The sequence below is a fragment of the Peromyscus maniculatus genome, chromosome 8, assembly GCF_049852395.1.
Source record: "Peromyscus maniculatus bairdii isolate BWxNUB_F1_BW_parent chromosome 8, HU_Pman_BW_mat_3.1, whole genome shotgun sequence".
In the NCBI taxonomy this organism is placed as follows: domain Eukaryota; kingdom Metazoa; phylum Chordata; class Mammalia; order Rodentia; family Cricetidae; genus Peromyscus; species Peromyscus maniculatus.
This window is the reverse complement of record NC_134859.1, coordinates 106,801,093-106,821,349: the sequence shown is the minus strand read 5'-3', so window position 1 is coordinate 106,821,349 and position 20,257 is coordinate 106,801,093. Positions and strand designations below refer to the sequence as shown.

The window sequence follows — 20,257 nt, the reverse complement described above, 5'->3', positions numbered from 1 at the left end:
GGTTCCAAGCGTTGGATGGATGGATTCTGGGAATCTGGGTGGATTCTGGGGAGCTGTGATGCTCCTTTTGTGGCACCAAACAGGGGTGGGAGCGATGGAGGAGAAGAACCCCAAGTTTTGGGGCTGGTAAGAAGTAAGTCTCCAGTGGACTCGTGGAGTCTGGGGCACATTTTGTCATGCTTTAGCCCAGCTAGGACGCTGTAGTCCTCTGCACAGTGAGAGGACCAGAGGCTGGCTGGCTGCTTGAAGCAGACAATGGTGGCAGCTCAGTCCAGGCCTGTTCGATATTCTATTGACAAGTTCACCTTGGCAACCTGAAGCCCGTTCCTCAAGAGCGCCTCAACCTCATGGTGACACTGTGTCTTAAAGGCACACCTCCAGAGGCTCTACAAGACTGGAGAAAGGGGGCAGGGCCAAGCAGAAGCAGAATGTGGGGGCCCCTCCCTTCCTCACCCATGCTATACTTGCAGTCTGGGGTAAGAGACCCCCATGTGTCCCTCCCACCCTCTCCAGGCCCAGGAACTTCACAATAAAACCCCTAACCACGCTTGCTGGAGTCGATGCTCAGCGTTAGCCCCAGGCCGCTCTAAAGCCAGGGGAGTCGCACTGAGGGGGAACTCACTGACGTATGTTACTACTAATCAGTCCTCTAATGAGAAACGTGAAAACGACAGCGGCTAATCAATGCCGCTCCGAGCAGCAGCGGATGGGCTGTGTGGGCTGTCTCCACAAATGTCGCCGTTTCTTTCTGAGGAGCAGGGCTGCCTGCAGCGTGGGGTGCACACTGCAGAACACACACACAGGTGTTTCCTCAGCAACCCTTCGACGCCTGAACGGCAGAATGCAGGCATGACTCTGACCCCTGGGTCAGCCTGAAGAGCAAGTGGAAAACAATCTGGGCCCAGCTATCCATGGCTCAGGAGCTTAACCCCATAGCACGGAATCCCTGCCTGACTGCCAAGATCTATTTGGGGGCGGGGGGGGGGGCAGAACATAGGTGGGGCACAAACGGGAAGGCACCTTCAGTGGGAAACCGAGAGGGGGATGAGAAAGCCACTGCAGAGTGTGGGAGGGAGAATCCTCGGCCGTCTCTGTGTACTTTAACAGCTGTGGCTGGCTGCCTTTTAGAATTCCAAGAAAGACTGCGCTCCCACACCAGCTCTGGGGGAAGATTTCTGTGGCTCTACACAACATGCCTTGGCTTTTATAATACTAATTCTTTGTCCCTGGGGTGAAAAAATAAAATCTAGTCATCACCAGCAGGTTGAAATTCGAAGGATCTTTCCTGTGGTCTTCTGCGAGGCGCTTCCATTCTCTCTAATAGAAGATAACACCAGCTTTAGGGAGGGGGTGGGGGTGGGAGACCCATTTCTGAATCTTCCAATTCAAACGAATCAAGGAATACAAAATCACCCCATTATAATCATTACTGTCAAATCACAGGGCAGCCAGCTCTCTGACACAGGCCAGACGGACATCCGGGAGAAATTGGTACTGCCAGAGCTGCTTCTGTGAAGAGAAGGAAAGCAGCAGGGCCAGTGTGTCTGCCCTCGCCCATTCTGCTGCTCCCTCAGCCTCCTGTGGCCACAGCACCAAACAGAAGCCAGCATTCTGGAGGGAGGGGAAATGGCCGGACAATGCCCATGCACCAGGCAGGGGGCCCATGCACCACACCTCCCCTGAGGTGTCCTTCTGCCGCCAAAACCAGGACTGCATTATGACTGGGATGGGTTCCAAGCATGTCAGTCCTCATGAAACAACATTAAAAATTTCACCATCAAGCTGGCATGGTGGCACACTCCTTAAATCCCAGCACTCAAGAGGCAGAGGCAGGCGGATCTCTGTGAGTTCAGTTCAGCCTGGTCTACAGAGCGAGTTCCAGGACATCCAGGGTGACACAGTGAGAGCCTGTCTTTAAAACAAAAATACACCTTCAACCGAGTTAGCATAATGTCCAGCAGGTGACGGTGAGAGCTATAGCATTCCCTTGGACTTTGTCCTGATTTCAAAAGGAAGCATATCTACCTGTGATGGACACATTCAGCCTTCCTAAGAAGGGGATTCCAGCACCTGCTACAGCAGAGAGTGCATCAAGGTGCTATGACCAGCACACAAAAAACACCACTATGAGATTCCTCCCATAGGAGGCCTTCAACAGGCAGGTGCAGGGCTGGAGAGGCGGCTCAGTGACTAAGAGCACTTGCTGCTCTTGCGAGGACTCTAGCTCATATTCCAGCATTCACACAGCAGCTCATAATCATCCATAAGTCCAGTTTCAGGAGATCCAATTCCTTCTTCCTACCTCCAAAGATACCAAGTCTGGTGTGTGTGCGCACATACACACACGCACACACATATACACACCACACACATACAGGCAAAACATACATAAAATAAAATAAATCTTTCAATCAGGATAGTCAGGTTCACAGAGGAAATGAAGAATGGGGCCTGCAGGGTTGGAGGAGGCAGGAATGAACTCTGAGTATTTAATGAAGACAGGGTTTCTGTGTGGGAAAATGAAAGACTCCACAGGAGCATGGAGAGGCTGCCTAACAGTGTCCATAAGCTTAGCGTAACTAACTAGGCACTAAACAGGTTTGTGTTATATACATTTCACCCCGTTTTTTCCGCTGCGAGGATGGAGTGCAGGGAGGGCCTCCTCCATGCAGAAGCTCTTTGCAACTGAGCCGCATCCTCAGCCTCTGTGTCCATCTCTCTGTGTGTATTTGTTTCTTTATTTTTATAACAGATTTTGCTTAATTTCCCAGACTGGCCTTAAATTTAAGATTCTCAAAGGGCAGTGGGTGGTGCACACTTTTAATCCCAGCACTTGGGAGGCAGAGGCAGGTGGCAGGAGGCAGGTGAGTTCAAGGCCAGCCTGGTCTACAGAGTGAATTCCAGGATCCACAGGGCTACACAGAGAAACCCTGTCTGGAGTGAGAGATTAAGATTCTTCTGCCTCAGGGGCTGGAGAGATGGCTCAGTGGTTAAGACCAATTGCTTCTCTTCCAGATGACCAGGGATAAGTTCCCTCATGAAGTGACCCACAACTTCCTGTAACTTCAGCAGGAGGGGATTCAACACCCTCCTCTGGCCTTTGTGGACAGAGAATATGCCCATACATACCTTTGGCACACACACATACACATAAAATAAAGTAAAATACAAAGGTTCTCCTGCCTCAGCCTCCTGAGTATCTGGGATTGCAAGCACATACCACCGTGTTGAGATCACCACAAATTTTAAATATGTAATTTTTAAAAATAAATTATGACCCAGTGTAGTGGCACACACTTTACTTCCAGCACTCAGGAGGCAGAGGCAGCACTCACTGAGGTGGATCTCTGTGAGTTCGAGGCCGGCCTAATTTGCAGAGCTAGCTCCAAGACAGCCAGGGCTGTTGCACAGCCTGTTGAAAAACCAAAACCAAAACCAAAAACAAATGAACAAGCAAAAAAATAATAAAGGAAGTTAAGACTGGGGATGTAGCTCAGCTGGTGAATGCTTTCATAGCATGTACAAATACCCAACACTGCACAAAATCCAGTATGGTGGCACACAACTGTAATCCCAGCACTCAGGAGGCAAAGACAGGATCATCCTGAATTCGAGTTCATCCTCATCTACATAGTTTAAGGCCAGTGGGCTACATGAGACCATGTCTGGAAAAAGAAAAGAAAGGAAATGAAAAGATTTCCAGAAACCCCTAAGCGTAGTGGGCACTGTGCTGGCAATGGAGACATGTCCAGAAGAGCGCAGGACGGCTCAATGCAGGTGCATGCCTTTCTCCATGGCTACTTAGCTGTCTAGACTCACAGTTTCCTTCCAGCCAATGACTAAGGGGTGGAGGCATGGAGCTTAATCTAGAATGTCACCCAGTGATTGTAAATAATATTCAGGACATAGTGCGAAACTGGGTATGATGGTCCAGGCCTGTAATCCTAGCACTCAAGAGATGGAGGCAGATGGATTAGGTGTTTGAAGCCTGCATGAGGCCCTGTCTCAAAACACACAAATGAAAACCATAAGAGAGACACAGTCTGGCCCACTCCCTAACTTTCTCAAGGTCATTATCTTCGTGTAAGTCTTGGGTCACTCTCCCCTTACCTAGGGTATCTCTTGGGGCTCCAGTCTCAATAATAGCCAGCAGGAAGCAGCCATTGGCAGGGAAAATACAGGCACTTTTATTTTTGAGATGGAGGCTCATGTAGTCCAGGCTGACCTTGAACTCCTGGCTCTTCCAGCCTCAATTTCCAACTGCTAAAATTAGAGATAGGCGCCTCCACCACAGCCTGCTAGGCTTCTTTTAGAAGGGCATTTATTTACCAGCTAACCTTTTCCAGTTCACCCAGGACCCCCATGGCTGACTGTAAGGGTGGTTCCCCTCAGGAACCCTCCGCTTCTTCCTAGTTCTTTTGAGAACACAACAAGGGGTGCTCTGGTGCCTTGGCTTCCTTTAAAATGCTTGCTTTTCAGTGAGGAAGGTCACTGAGCTGGGGCCTCTCAGCGGAAACAATGGCCTAAGATATGTTTAGTCCTGGGTGCTCAGGGACTCCTAGGGTTCAAAGTCCCTCAAAAGGGTGAGTACGAAGGCGGGGTAGAGACCCCCCCAGCATCAGAGACTACACACACACACACCGCCCAGCACATACTCAAAGAGGCTTCAGGGGCAGTCTCGGAGCCTCGGGTCAGCCCGGGAGGAGCCCGCCCCCTAGGGGAGGGCTCGGCAAGTGCACCCCTGCCCCAGTTCGGACGACTGAGCACTGGAGATGCAGGTGAGGTGGCCAAGCGGATGTCCCAGGAGTCCTTAGGGACCCCCGTAGAAAACATCTTTGGGAAATGAACTGGGAAAGGGGACTTCTTGACTGAGGTTCTCTTTCTGGAGGTAGAACCGATGGGACACCCACACATTTCAGGAGAGCTAGAAGGTTGGACTGAGTGACCACATCCCACGACTTCGTCATCGCGCGTGAGGGTGGGGCCCGGACCGAGGTTGGTGGGAGCACTCCACAGAGAAGGACGAAGCTGCACCGAGGTCAGATTAGGTTGTAGAAATGTCCAAAGCCCAGTTCGACAAACACAAAGTAGATTTTGGGGACGGGGGAGTACCCAAGGCATTATGTGCAGGCCAGGCTGCAGGCTGGGCCCTACTAGCCGCCATCCATCGCCACAAGATCCCCGACCACCTTCTTCGTTCGGCCCTAGGTCCTTCAGGGACATCCCCACCCCCCACCCCCAGGTTTTCAGCGTAGCTTGCAGCGCTCCCGCCCCAGGGGATCGATCGGCTGGCGGCGACGCGCAGCCCGGGCTCCCAGCCTTCGCCTCCGCCCCCTCCCCCGCTCGGGTAGCACAGGACGCGGCCTCGGAACAGCGTCCTCGCGGTTCCGGGCCGCGGCCAGACCGGGCTCCAGGCCAGCCGGGGAGGCGGAGACGCGCCTGGCCCTTCCGATCCGACCCGCCCCTCTGCCCCGGGTTTTGGGGGAACCAGACGAAAAGCGAGCTCGGCTTCTCTGCCTGCCGCGCCCCGCACCCCCTCTTCTCCCACCCTGGCTCCAAATACCCCCTCGGGCGCGCGCTTAACCCTGTGAGCGCCGAGAGGCTGGAGCAGGGGAGGCGAGTGGGGGCAGGGAGGCGGTGGCGCCTCGGCTGACGATCACTTCGGGGTCCGCCGGAGCGATTTTCATTTCATTCCGGGGCTGGCTGCAGCAGCTAGCTCTGGTTAGGGGGGTAAAAAAGAAGAAAGAAATCTGGCCTGTGTGTGGGCCCCGCTGGGTTTGGGCGCGCGACGGGGGCACCCGGGAGCAAAATGCAAGGGGCGGGTGTGTCGGGGCGCACCTCCAGGCCAGAGGGAACCCTCGGCCAGGCCTTGAGCTAACGAAACCCAAATAAAAAGCACACGTTTCGCCGAGGCCGTTGTGCGCGCGTGCTGGCAGCAGCGGCAGGCGGTTGTGTCGGCTCCAAAGATCATATATGAAATATGGTCCCGGGGGCGCGGATCTCCAGGCCGGCGGAGCCTCGCGATTGAGCGCGGGGCGGGGGGCGGGTGGGCTCCTCCAGACCAGCCTGAGGCTGCCGCCTGATGTTGGGAGAGGATGGACCAGCGGACGTCGCAGTCCCCCACACGTCCCGCTTCGGCGCCCGCGACCCCAGCGTGCCGCAATGCGGAGGCGCGGCCCTGCAGGGCCTGTGTGGCCCCGAGGATGCCCAGGTCTTGCCAAAGGGCCACTGCCTTGCTGCCCCGGCACCCTGGGCCCGTGGCCCCACCCGTGTACACTGCCAGCTCTAGCCTATCTGGACCCCTGACTCCAACGCCACATGGTTCTTGGAGTGGGACCTGAGGACATCGGGGGCTTCGCGGTTCAAATGAAAACAAATCTTTCGCGGGTGGTGTGACAGAGGGCAAAAATGGGGGTGGGGACACGCTTTGAGGAGATCTCTGATAAACAAAGCCGCTCTTCCTGGAGCGTGCAGGGGAAGGAGTACAAGGCTCCCTCCTCCCCCAGCAGCCTCACTGGGTCAGCTCCCCCTAAGCTAAGCTGCCGCTTAAAAACTGTTTCACCAACGTCAGCGCTCGAGTCAAAGACGATTTCCCTACTAGGGACGTGGCAGAGAAAGGAGTCCTTGCAGTTTGGTTAGTCATTCCCACTGAAATCCCCTCGGCTGTCTGAAATCCACCTGGAGCAGCTAGTCCGGGAAGCTTCTGGCTCCCTCTTCCCAACCCAGAGCCCAAAGTTGGGGTCAGGGGGCGGCGGTGCCAATCTCTCTTGGGCGGAGAACCCGTTCACTGAGACGGCTCCTTTAAGAAGTTTATTTCCCCCGGTCGGCGCGGGTCACGCCTGTTCCAAGACTGGATTCTCAGTAACCATTCTCCAATCTTTGGTCATTAAAAAGTTCCCGGTCTCTCCAGGGTCTGTCCTACCCCTCTAAGCGCGAGCCTACGACAGGACGAAGGAACGTCGCTTCTCTCTTGGGGCCCCTGAAGGCCCCTGGGGGCCCCAGAACGCGGTGGTATCAGGAGGGCTTCTGTTTCCCAGCGGAGACGACTGAACTACCCACCCTGTTTAGAAGGGGGCGGTGTAAAATGCCCTGGATTAAGGAATCTTATAAATGTTCCCGTGGGGCCCCGGGCCTCCCCCTTTAAGGACAGGGGCCCCAGCAGTCGGCTCTGGGAATCCCGGGTTTGGAGTCAGTCCCGCCTGTGATTCCCTCGGAGGGGCCAAGACCGGGTAGGAAGGTAGGGGCCGCCCCAGGGGAGGCTTTCTAAGAAGGACTTGGGCACATCAGGTGACCTCATGGCTGCCCCCCCCCGGGCTTCTGTCCGGCCTCCCCCCAGCCTATTCGTGCTGGTGGATCTGAACTGCCCCATGCCAGCTGTCAGATGAGGAGTCTAAGAACCGCCTTCAAGTTAGGACAGGGATCGGAGTCTTTTTCTGCATCTGCCCACCCTCCACGAGGGCAAATAACAAAGAGAAGAGAGTTGCTGCGTTGGCGGCGGGTACTTCTGTGTTTCAGCCACCTTCAGAGCTGTCCACGGAAAAGCCTTTGGAGGGCTGGGGAGTGGCGGGTGGCATTCGGATGCTTGAGGCGATTCCAGGAGGCCCCTTCCGCAGTTAGGGAGCCTGCAGGTTCCTCTCACAAGACCACAGGCAACTCCAGAAAAGATTCTCTGTGCCAGAGAGCGCTAACTCTTCTTCCTCACCTTGAAGAGTAGTTCCTGCGCAAACTCCGCAAACTCAGCGTCTAAGCACCGAGTTCCCCCTCAGTGGCCCCTAAGGACCACATCTGGGCCCCTGGGGGCCCCTGGACCCAGCCAGCCAAGCAAGCTGACACACAGACCAACGCCCCTGGTGGCGGGAAGGCTGCTTCGGCTGCCTGCCCTCCCCTGAGCCGGGGTTCTGGGCTGTGCGGAAACACCCAGAGTAAACAGATTTTCCTGGGGATTTTCGAGTGAAGAGACCGGCAATGTCGGGAAGCTTAGCTTCCCAGCCTGAGGGACTGGCCTACACAAAGTTGCTCAGACCTCCTGAATGATGAGCTGCGCAGACGACCTGGGTAGCTTAGGATGAGTAGGTGCTGTTGGACAACAGATCTACACCCCGTGACCTCGAGGACCCCTCTCTGTCCCGCAACAGTTTCTTGACTTAAGCACATGTTAGGCACCTTAGGGGTGGAGGGAACATCCAAATACAGGAGGGGTTGGCTCTTTTTTCCAGTGCCCCTCCAACCCCAAGAGTCGGGGAGAGGGTGATCACCCATATCCCATCTTGCGGCTCTCCTCTTCTTGGGGACTCTTAGATTTGGGCCTCAGGATAGAGACCAGTCGCCGCACACTGAGCCCCTCTCTGTGGCCTCCAGGAGACGACCCTCCACCCCAACATTCCTTAGAGACAGCTGCCGCTAAGCAACGGCTGAAGCCCCGGCGTTGCGTTGCAAAGTGGAGGTGCGTGGAGTCAACGTGTGTGTGCAACACGTGCAACACTAAACGGGCTGCAGGCTTTCCTGGATTCCTGGGAGAACACGAACCCTGATAGGCTTTGGGGGTTCTCTTCTGCATCTGGCTTTCCCCAAGTCACCTCAGTGTAGTCCTCACCAGGCATTCTGGGACGCAATAAAAGCAGAGACAGAGACCCGGATGGCTCCTTGCCCTCCCCCTCCCTAGATCCACCCTCTTCTTTTGCGCTTTTTCTGTCTCTGTGGACGCTCAGCCAAGGGATTGCGCAAGCTTCCTGCTCCATGTCCTTCAGGAGCCCTGAGCTGGGGCCCGGACACACCGCAGGCCAGGCACACCCTTACCCCTCCCACTTAGAATGGCATGCTCCCTGTCAGGTCTACCCACTGAGACCCCACAGATCTCTCGGGCCCACCGGTGGCGCCCTCAGAAGGTCCCGGCTGGCGCAGCAGCTCCCCCAGTCGGACGCTGGAACTGAACACCCCTGAACATGCCGCCTGGCCGGGCTCCGGGGTGCTAAACTTCACACTCCAGAGCTCCAATGGCCGCGTCAGCAGGGCTTGGCTGTCAGAGACCAGGGGACCGGAATTCATGAAGAATATGTGGCTCCCTGGCCATTTCATTTCTCCTCCTCTTCTCGCGGCCCACTCATCCAACACCCTTTAGTCTCAATCTCTTCTTGGTCCTCCCCACTCCCTCTTTTGAGACCCTTTCTCAAACCCCATGAACCCCCACGAAGTCCCCTTGGGCCTCCAGGCAGACTCATACATCCCACATGTCCCCATGACCGATCTCTCTCTCTCTCTCTCTCTCTCTCTCTCTCTCTCTCTCTCTCTCTCTCTCTCTCTCTCTCTCTCTCTCTCTCTCTCTCTCTCTCTCTCTCTCTCCCATCCCAGCCTCTCACATTCTGGGAGCTTGCTAGAAACTGCTTCTTCCCCACGAATGAGCCGACCAAGTGTAATTAGAAGCCGTTCCGTATCCTGGGTGAGATCGGACGCAGATCCCCTTTCTGCTGAGGTTCTTGAGTGCTAATGCCCGGGGGCCAGCTGCTCCTTTGTCCCTGCCCTTGCCTGTCCGTGCTCCTTGTCTCATCCAAGTCCTCAGTCTTCTCGCTCTTTCTCTTCCTACCTCGCCTTACTAAATGCCTGGAGCCTGGCTGGGTGGGGCGGTGGGCACCAAGGGTGGGGGCGCGATCTGCCCCCGCCCCGATTCTGCCCCCTGCCGGAGATTCCCTTGTGCCTCTAGAAGCCGCCGGACGGGCGTAGTTAGTAGCAACTGTAAAGTGCAGTGGATGCTCCTGTGGCCCCCAGCAGGGATCCCCGGGCCGTGCACACGAAGAACCAGCGGCCCAGGGTTGGGTGGGGAGAGGCCCATGTGTCTGGTTGCGGATCAGGGTAGGACTCGTCGAGGTGCCCACCCTGGCCGCCTAGGCCGACACACCTCTCCTCCGCGGCCCCAGCTCACTTTCCCAGCTCGCAGATCCCTCCCCTGCACCTCCCCGCGCCCTCCTCCTCCCCTGCCTCCTCCCGCGCCCTCCTCCTCCCCTGCCTCCCAGGCCGGGGGCCTCCGGTAGGCCGGGCTGCGCCAATCCGAGGCGCGGCCCGCCCCCTGACGCCGAGCTGGGCCCTGCGAGGCCCCGCCCGCTGACGTCCGGGATTTGCATGAGTTCTCGTGCAGCGGCGGCCCGGGCTCAGTTGTCTGTGCAAGCAAGAGCAGAGAGCCGGCGGGCGCGGGCAGCGGCGGCAGCCAGGCTGTTGAGGGGCGAGTGGAGGCGGCGGGGCCAGAGCGTGTGGCGAGGTCCACGCGCAGGACCACATCGGGGCGCCTGCGGGAGCCAGCTGTGTCTGCAGCCGCACCGGCCGCTCACGTCCCGGCGCGATCGGGCTCGGCCATGGAGCTGCCAGCTGTTGGCGAGCACGTCTTCGCGGTGGAGAGCATCGAGAAGAAGCGGATCCGCAAGGTAGGGGTGGCGCGCGGGTGGCGGCGCCGAGGCGCGGGAGCAGCGAGCGAAAGGCGCGGAGGGGGTGGGGAGGCTGCGGGCCGGAGCCGGGGATCCCGCGGAAGCTGATGGAGTGCTGTCTCTTCCCCCCCACAGGGCAGAGTGGAGTATCTGGTGAAATGGAGAGGCTGGTCCCCCAAGTAAGTGGCGGCGGGGGCCGAGTGCCCGGACACCGGGCCCCCAGGCCGGCGGACCCGTGTAGCTGGTGGGGTGGTGGGGGAGCGGACGGGAGGCGGGGTGGAGGTGGGGTGGAGGGAGGAGGGGGTGGGGAAGTCGGTGGCAGGCACTGGGAAGCCGAGCCGCCGAGCCCGAGCCGGGCGCCCTGTGTTGTGCTCCGCTCTCCGGGAAATGCCATCACTAATTTATGCGCTAAAAGGAGCCGGAGGAGCTGGAGAGACGCGGGGCCGAGCCCGGGAGGCCGGCGGAGGGAGGGAGGGCGCAGGCACTGACTGATGTGCAGCAGAAAATGGCTCCTTTCCCCTTTCCCTCCACCGAACGGCTCCATATTGCAAAACCAAAAAAAAAAAAAAAAAAAAAAAAAAAAAAAAAAAAAATTAAAAAGCGACGAAAACGCAATTGTGTGCGTCCTCCCTCCTGGTCGTGCAGGATAGGGAATTAAAAAGGCAGAAAATGTTGGGAACTGTCACTGCAGCTCTTTCGGTGGGGAATTTTTTTCTTTAATTTGAAATGCGAAAGCACCGGATGGAGACAGGCGCAGGCACACACACACACACACACACACACACACACACACACACACACACACACTCGGGGAGAGAGAGAGGCATATTTTTGTACTGCTGAGTATTTGGGGTTTGCGTGTCAGTGACAGCGGTCTTCTGGGTGTGGGGGGGGCGCGGGGCTGTGGGTTATCGGATTAGGGGTCCAGTGCAGACCGGCTGATAGGAGGGGACTGCGACTTTGCACTGGGGTTGGTTTGCACCAGGGTTTCTGGTGAGGAAAGTGGCCATGGCACACGTCGCAGTAACATGCTTAAAATTCTTGACTACAAAATAAACTGCTAGTTTCATATTCCTCCCCCCTTTCTTCCTGCCCTTGTGTGTTTATTTTAATTTGGAGGGGGGGGTCAAGGTCCGACTTAGGCCTTCAGAAACCAACTGTCTACCCTCCAGATCACAGCTTTTGGTTCAGGAAGCCACATAGGGCCTTATATCATTCCCCAAAACGCCCTCCCCCCCCCCTTTTTTTACACCGTATACCTCCTCCTTTTTCGCTTGCAAGATATAACACGTGGGAACCAGAGGAGAACATCTTGGATCCCCGGCTGCTGATAGCCTTCCAGAACAGGTGAGCATCCCTTCGCAGCCTGCTGCCCTGGCCGTGGGGAGAGGAAAGTGGATGACTGGTTGCAGCAATAGGAAAGGAGGAAGGAGTGGGGGTGGGAGGGGGCATGCAGGGGCCCCACCCCCAACAAGCCCAGATGGGCAAGGCTGCGGCCTGGGCTTCTCTAACCAATGTCCTTGGCGGTTGCTGCAGCTTGGGAGTGGGGGCAGGGTAGGGCTGGGGAAGGTAGGCTTGTGTTTTGGAGAAACTGCTGCAGGAGTGTGTGTGGATGACCCTGGGTCTGCCCTGGAAAACTCCGAGCTGTGCCTGAACCCCCGTGGCCCCCTCCCATGGCAACCTTGGAGTCCCACCCCCAGAGCCTAGGTGTTGCTTTCCTGCAGCCACTGTCCGCTTGGCACGGGCACCTCCCGGGGCAGCTCTGAAGGAGCTGGCATTGTGAAACCGCCCCAGACGTCATGGAACTGAACTTAACCTCTTGGAGGCCGAATAAAAGTTGACGGGGCCTTACGCTCCCAACCTCCGGGGAGCTGGGGGTGTCCGAGAACAGAGGCTGCCTGGAGCCTGAGCTCTTACAACCCTCGCTGCTGTATTTGCCCTATCAGGTCAGGGGGGAGGTTGGCCCGAGGGTATGAGTGAGCGCTGCCTGGTGGTTGGGGGTTGCCGATACTCCTGCAGACAGATGCCACGCTGCAGCTGCTGCAGCTGGATTCACCACTGGTGGCTGTGGTTCTGTTTCGGAGAGGGTAGAGGGGGAAGGGTGTGGAGGAGGGGAAGAGTCCTCAGAACCGCGCCACCCCTCAGCCTTCTATCCTTTTATTTTGAAGTATTTCCTGTGGCGCTTTTGCCACTAAAAAGTGGCAAACTCTGGATCCTGAGGGCTAAAGTTGCTTTCCTGGGACTCAGCGGGTGTAGGATAGGGAACCTACCCCGACTTCACCTGGGACTTCACCACCCTGTAACCATGTCAGCGGCTGATGCCATGTTGCATAATGGGTCCCTGAAGTATTATAACCCAGGCTGTTGCAATGCCGTGCAACTTCAGAATCAGACCCCAACTCGGCCCCAGGGCATGGCAGAACTCCCCCCGGGTTGGCCCAGGGGCTTTGGGGGTGGGGATGGCAACTCTCGGGTCGCTGAAGAGTGGGTGTCTGATCCGGAATCTGACAACCTCTGGAGGGGTGGCTGAATCATGGAGGGCTGTACAGTGCCTGGGACAACCAACCGATCACTTCTTGGGTGGCCAGACCAAGCGAACCCTGGTACTGGTGATCGGTGCTCCCCCGCCCTTGAACTGTGTTGATAATTCGGAAATTTGGGTGGAACAGACAGATCTTGCTCTTCTAGGGAGACAGTCCTTCTGCTGGTCACCCCCGCCCCACCCACTGGCTCATGGGGGGCGGGGATTGTGCCATGTCTGGTTCACCAGGTGGCTGAGAACCTAGCTAGACCCTGGCCTCAGAGGCACCCCCAACCCCTAATTGGCTTATTTGCCGCTATGTAAACAAGGGCGCAGTCCCTCTGTGCTTAATGCCTGGCCTTTTAAGAAAAGGAGTCCTCCCTTCAACTGGCGGCTCTCTTTATCTGAATCTTAATGAGGCAGTTAGCGTCCACGCTCCTGACCGACCGCGAAGGACTAGGAGGTCAGTACACACGTCCTATTCCCTGGACCCCCAAACCCAGCACACTGTCTGCAGAGCGCGAGCGCGCCACAGGCCCAACGCTGTGCCCAGTGCTGGGGAGTCGGCTCCAGGCAGCAGTCTCCTGGACAGTGTGTGGGGGAAGGGAGGGAGAAGGTTTACCCAGGAGTGTCACGTGTCACGTGGGGGACCCCTTGGGCAGATGAAGTAGGAGTATTACTTGGGACTTCAAGGAAGGTGCCCAACTGGCAACACTGGCCACCTTCTGCCTCCAGCTGGTTCCTTCCTTTCAGTAGCAAAAGGAAGGAAGGGTGGGAAAAGGGTGCTGCAGACCTCGAGGAAGACTGAGGATACTAACCTTGCGACCCTGTTCCCTCCCCAGGGAACGGCAGGAGCAGCTGATGGGATATCGAAAGAGAGGGCCCAAGCCCAAACCGCTGGTGGTGCAGGTGAATACTTTGAGCTGATCCTGGGATCCCAGCACAAGCCCTTCCCTGAACATTGCTCCCCGGATTACTTAGCGTTCCCGGAGGGAGCACCCCAATTGCACTTAAGTTCTTCTAGAGCTTCTGGCCCCACCCCCTATGATGCAACTTCCACCCGTGGGAGCTGGAGCATTCCTGATGTTCCCAGCGTGCCATGCCGTAGGGCCAACCTTTCCCCTCCTTTCTCCCCCTTAGGTACCCACCTTTGCCCGCCGCTCCAATGTCCTGACAGGGCTTCAAGACTCCTCCGCTGACAACCGTGCCAAGCTGGAGTTGGGCACACAGGGCAAGGGCCAGGGGCACCAGTATGAGCTCAACAGCAAGAAGCACCATCAGTACCAGCCGCATAGCAAGGAGAGATCGGGTAAACCACCGCCACCAGGGAAGAGCGGCAAGTATTACTATCAGCTGAACAGCAAAAAGCACCACCCCTACCAGCCAGACCCCAAAATGTACGACCTGCAGTACCAGGGTGGCCACAAGGAGGCACCCAGCCCCACCTGCCCAGACCTGGGCGCCAAGAGCCACCCTCCTGACAAGTGGGCCCACGGAGCCGCAGCCAAAGGCTACCTCGGGGCAGTGAAGCCCCTGGGGGGAGGGGCAGGAGCTCCAGGCAAGGGCTCGGAAAAGGGCCCTCCCAACGGCATGACACCAGCCCCTAAGGAGGCAGTGACCGGTAACGGCATTGGGGGCAAGATGAAAATCGTCAAGAACAAGAACAAGAACGGGCGCATCGTGATCGTGATGAGCAAGTACATGGAGAACGGCATGCAGGCGGTGAAGATCAAGTCGGGCGAGGCGGGCGAGGGCGAAGCGCGCTCCCCCAGCCACAAGAAACGCGCTGCCGAGGAGCGCCATCCCCAGGCCGACAGGACTTTTAAAAAGACGGCCGGCGGTGCGGAAGAGAAGAAAGCTGAAGTGCCCTGCAAACGCAGGGAGGAGGAGGCTCTGGTGTCGGGGGACCCTCAGCCCCAGGACCTAGGGCCCCGAAAGCTCTCCCCGACCAAGGAGGCCTTTGGTGAGCAGCCGCTGCAGCTCACCACCAAGCCGGACCTGCTGGCCTGGGACCCAGCCAGGAGCTCACACCCACCCACTCACCACCACCACCACCACCATCACCATCACCACCACACGGTGGGCCTGAACCTCTCCCACGCGCGCAAGCGCTGCCTCTCTGAGACCCATGGCGAGCGTGAGCCCTGCAAGAAGCGGCTGACGGCCCGCAGCATCAGCACGCCGACCTGCCTCGGGGGCAGCCCGGCCTCAGAACACCCCGCCAACGTGTCCCCCACCGCAACGTCTCTGCCGCAGCCCGAGGTCATCCTGTTGGACTCGGACCTGGATGAGCCCATAGACTTGCGCTGTGTCAAGATGCGCAGCGATGCTGGGGAGCCTCCCAGCTCTCTCCAGGTGAAGCCTGAGGCTCCCGCTGTGGCGGCAGTAGTGGCGCCGGCCACTGCAACGGAGAAGCCTCCGGCTGAGGCCCAGGACGAGCCCGCGGAGCCCCTGAGCGAATTCAAGCCCTTCTTTGGGAATATAATTATCACTGACGTCACGGCGAACTGCCTCACGGTCACTTTCAAGGAGTACGTGACGGTGTAGTGGGAAGGAGTCGCACCCACTGGGACTCAGCGCCTGCAATCTCGCAGAGGCTCCCAAGGAGAAGACGCCCCAGCCAGCCGCGACGGCCAGGGCCCTCTGCTCACTCCCTGGGATCCCGACTGAGTTGTCCTTTTCTCACAGTCTCCTTCCACTCGGTGCCTGCGGCCTTGCCGCCACCTCCCCTTCCCTGTAGGAGACCCTAGCCCTGCCCGTGGACCTCCAGAACTGACCCTGCAGCCCCGAGGCGGTCTCAGAGTTATAGTATTATATTTTAACCGTGCTAACTTGTCAAGTGCTGACTCTTCTCCGGTTTGTACGTGGTGTTATTCTTGAAATGTATTGTTTGAGCTCAGAAGGCCCGACCACCCCCCCTTCGGGCTGATATATATATATATATTTATTTGTAGGTATTTATATATTGAAATATAAAAACCTAGATTTATGGAGTTTCCTCTAGATCATGTTATATTCTATATCAGACAGACTATTTTCAGTTGTCCTTTTCTTCTCCCTTCATCCAGTATTTTGATTTCATTTCCTCCTCTCCAGGAACTGCGACACCAGTAACCTTGGTATATATTTTTTGATACTGTACACATGGGTGTGTTGTTTCTATGTGCAAAAAAAAGTTTGTTAAAGGCTAAAGAGCGCTCTAGAACCTGCTGCTATAGAAATGTCTGAACTATAAGCTTCCAATTATTACCTGCTTGAATGTAAATATTAAATGGAGATGTTGAAGGTGCAATACGCTGCTGTCCGAGATTAGCTCAGTCGGGGATATCGGAAGCTGGGGGGAAGGAGGACCGACCCTCTCTCACCCCACTTCTGCCTAGATCACGTGGAGTAAGCCTGTCGCCCAGAGCTAAGCCTTTGCTCAAGCCAAGCTTGGGGTCTGGTGTCTCCAGAGAGGCACCCTCATTGGTAACACGATGTGGGATGGTAGAGAGGTGCTGGGCTGGAAGGGTGGTGAGGTGCTGGGCTGGAAGGGTGGTGGTGGTGGGGGGGGTTCAAGAGCCACTCCAGTCCTCAGGGCTTTCTGGCAGGTGATACCCATCTAGCTGGCAAACTCCTCAACTTCTGGGTTGTGGAGGAGGGCGTAGGGGTGAACAACTGGTGTACACCCCCTTCCTGGATCCCGTTTCTCAGGCTGGTGACACTCCCCCTGCCCCCAAGCCAGGCCCTAGAGAGACTGAAAGTTCCTCAGCTCCCCCTGCTATGGACCAGAATACTAGTGTAGTGGACCCCACTCTTTAGGGCCCGTCCCCCCTCCCCCTGACATTGTCCGGGGGCCCCGCCCCTCCAAGGAAGCAGAGGAGGCCCTTTCTCTGCCAGGCTCTCTCCCCGGAAACCACCAGGCCAAAGGCCACTGCTGGAGCAAGTCAACTGTTATGTGGGGGACCGAGGGCCTTCTGCAGGATGGATCGAGATGGGGGGTGACAGGCCGGCTGAGTCCGGTCTACCACCCTGCCTTCCTTAGCTGCGTGAGCTGGCACTGGTTGCTCATCCCCTTGGTGGTGACAAGATCGAGGTGCTGCTAGGTGCGGTGGGAGGAGGGAAGGGGTTAATGGCCCCTAGGCTAGGGGTGCGGCTCAGCGGGCCAGGAAGCCACCACCAGCGGCCGGCTTTCTGCAGACACAGCGATCTTTCTCCTGGTTCGGTGGCTAAGCAGGCCCTGGGGCCTCGCGCCTGGGGATCGAGTGAGCTCCTGGTCTCTCCCAGGGTGCAAAGCCTCGGTCCGGAACCAGAACCAGGGCCGAGCCTAAAGTGGCACCAAGGCGGAAGATGACTGCTTAGTTCAGTGTGTGTGTGTGTGTGTGTGTGTGTGTGTGTGTGTGTGTGTGTGTGTGTGTGTTGAGGTGCTGAGGTAGCTTGAGGGGCAGAGTTGGGAAGGCTGGGAGAGAGATGGAGAGGAAGGCCGAGAGGGCGGGAGCCTGGATGTGCAGAGTGGCCAGTGTTGGCTGCAGGCCATCAGCGGCTGGGACTGGGGGAGGGGCGTGGGGCGGGGGAGGGGATGAGGGAAGGGAACCGCTTTTTTAAAAAGAGCCTTTGGGAGTTTGTGGACCCGGCTTTTGTGAATTGTCCCTCCCACTCCCCCATCCCCGGAGCCCGCTTCAGACTGAGTTAAACGCCCTCCCCCCTCTGTGTAATGAACGCCCTTTGCCACCCTGTGAGCGGAGGAGGCTGATCCTGCTTCTGGCAACCCGCCTGCTCAGCGCTAGAATTGGGCCTGTCCTTCACTGGCGGGTGCACAAAGGCCCGTGCCAGGCAGGAGCCTCAGCCCCTGCTTTTCCAGTTCATGAAAACTAAAAACTCCCGGATGCCACGGACACTCCTCATCAGGTCTGCAGAAGGGGTGCCTTGATAGTAAGTCTGGCCCCTCAGGAGGCCGCTGTTCTCCAAGCCTGGGGAAGGGGAGAAAGGCAGAAGATGTCCTAGAAGACAGGGAGGGACATTGGTCCACTCACTACTCTTCCGGAAAAGCCTGATCTGCAGGTGCCCTGGGGCCTTGAAAGCTGGGAATGGGTGCAGGGCCTTGGGGGTGATCTGGGCAGACTTGGAGCCCCAGTCAGAAGTGAACAGTGGGGAAGAGGTCTAAGAAAGCAGCCAAGGTGCCTCGCCTGGTTACCAAGACCCTCTTCTGTCCCCAAAGGGTCAGGGGTTTGTCATTTACTGAGTTCCTTGTCTGTCCCATGTGCCATATGAGCAACTTGGCCTGTGTAGTTCCCAGGAGGACAGCTCTCTGTGATACAGGTTTAAGATCCTGGTGGGCATTCTTGTGTTGATTCTGGAACCAAGCTGGCCCATCCCAATCCTGCAGAGAGGCCTCCTAGGACTCTGCCCTCTGAGCCCTTGGCACTGGTCTCAGAAGACATGTCCAAGACACAGAAACACAAGAGTTAAGGGCGCTGACAAGAGTTCCTCCTCCAAGAGCATTCAGGCAGGGAGGGTTCAGAAGGTCCAGCTCTCCCCATACAGAAGGTCTCTGAGCAGCACTTTCCAAGCAACAGGGCAAAACCTTCTCTTTGAGGGAGAGAATTCAAATTCAAAGGGAGAAAAGGAAAGCATTGCATTCTACACACCCAGACATCTTTTTTATTCTCCAGATGAACCTTTCTCCTGAGGCTAAGCCTTACAAACACAGACAAGAGCTGACAGTGCCAAGGACAGTTATTTGTGAACCCCTCTTTGAAGCTGCCTGCTTCCAGAAGAGCCAAGTTCATCCCCATAGTGTTTACCCCATCCTTGGACACTAAGAGTTGGGGATGTCCCATAGATCAGCATAGTTTGGGTCCAGAGTTGTCAGGCCAAGCAAATGAAAATCTAGGGTTCTCAGTTCAACTTGAAAAGCATATGCATGTAAATGCATGTAAATAAATAAATAAATAGCATATGCATGTAAATGCATGTAAGTAAATACTTTTAAAGTTTTACTTATTTTTCTTTTTATGTGTATGAGTGTTTTGCCTGCATGTATGTCTGTGCACCACCTTTGTGCCTGGTACCTGTGGAGGTCAGAAGAGGGTATCAGAACTGGAGTTACAGATGGTTGCAAGCTGCCATGTGGGTGCTGGGATCCAAACCTGGTGCTCTAGAAGAGCAGTCAGTGCTTGTAACTGCTGAGCAAATATGCATACATTATATATATATATATACATTATATATTATCTGTATATATACATTTATGTATGTGTATACACACACACACACACACACACATATATATATATATATATATATATACACATATATAATATGGAGGAGTTCATGTATCTTGTAACTCAGGCTGGCCTCCAACTCATTAACAGAGGATGAAGATGACCCTGAGATTCTGTTCCTACTCCTTCTACCTCATGAATGCTGAGATCACAGTCATGCCCATCATGCTTGGTTTTAGGCAGCACTGGGAACCAAACCCAGGGCTTATTACATGCTAGGCAAGTACTCTGCCAACTGAGCTACATGCCCAGCACTGCAATGCATAATATTTAGTATATATAAATATTAATAAATATATATATGTCCCATGAAATATCTGAGACTTCTTCTCCAAAGCAAAGAAAAAGTTGCATTATTTTAGGTAATCATAAAATTTAGCTGAGTACTCTGGATCTGGTCTGGAGTCTGTTTCAGTCCTGCACTGTCACTGTGTCCATCCCCACCCACAGGGACCTGAAAACCACCAGTCCTGTAATGACTTTGAGTGTGAAGTCACGTGGCACAGACGGGATGCTGGGTGACATGGGGCCCTCACCTGTGATTGGGCTGGGCATGAGGTGGGAATTCTCTGAGCTTGTGACACAGGAGACAAAGAAGTCGGGACGATCTGACACTTGGTGTTTGTCAGCAAACATCTGGGACGCTGAAGAAAACAGAGCAGAGCTGCTTGTGCCTGCTGCCTTTACCCACAATTCTTCACCTCCCCGGCCTTCTTTTCTGGTCATCTTGAAGGCTGGACCATGCAGGGAAATGATAGTGTGTCAGGAGGCGGCCTTGAACGTTTTGGAAGACTCCTACCCTACATAAACACTCAAATCACTTTTGCCAGGGACCCATTAAACACCCCAAGTCTCTCAAAGGCTTCTGGTCTGCAGCCCTGGCCTGACCAAGCCACAGATGAATGGAGATGCTTACCTCTAAACCACTGTTGTCCTAGGTCACCTCCCCTCTAAGCTGCTCCCCTCACCTCAGTCCCCATTCCCTTCAGAGTGGACGGCTGATGTCGAGGGGATCTCAACCCTCCTGGCTTTACAGGGGATGGCTCAGAATAACACTGGGG

At 56.1% G+C, this 20,257-nt stretch overlaps 1 protein-coding gene and 1 long non-coding RNA gene across 2 annotated transcripts; both read left to right on the top strand.

The window, feature by feature from the left end:
* The first annotated feature begins 10,104 nt into the window (after window positions 1-10,104).
* Cbx4 (chromobox 4) lies at window positions 10,105-16,225 on the top strand. The gene is made up of 5 exons (XM_006990281.4): window positions 10,105-10,412; window positions 10,548-10,591; window positions 11,694-11,759; window positions 13,776-13,842; window positions 14,074-16,225. The coding sequence occupies exons 1-5, from the start codon at window positions 10,344-10,346 to the stop codon at window positions 15,478-15,480; spliced, it is 1,653 nt and encodes a 550-aa protein (XP_006990343.1). The 5' UTR covers window positions 10,105-10,343; the 3' UTR covers window positions 15,481-16,225.
* A 1,268-nt stretch (window positions 16,226-17,493) lies between these two features.
* On the top strand, window positions 17,494-18,843 carry LOC143274503 (uncharacterized). Its single transcript, XR_013053122.1, has 2 exons — window positions 17,494-17,844; window positions 18,585-18,843. It is a non-coding gene; the product is annotated as an uncharacterized LOC143274503 (long non-coding RNA).
* Window positions 18,844-20,257: the final 1,414 nt, after the last annotated feature.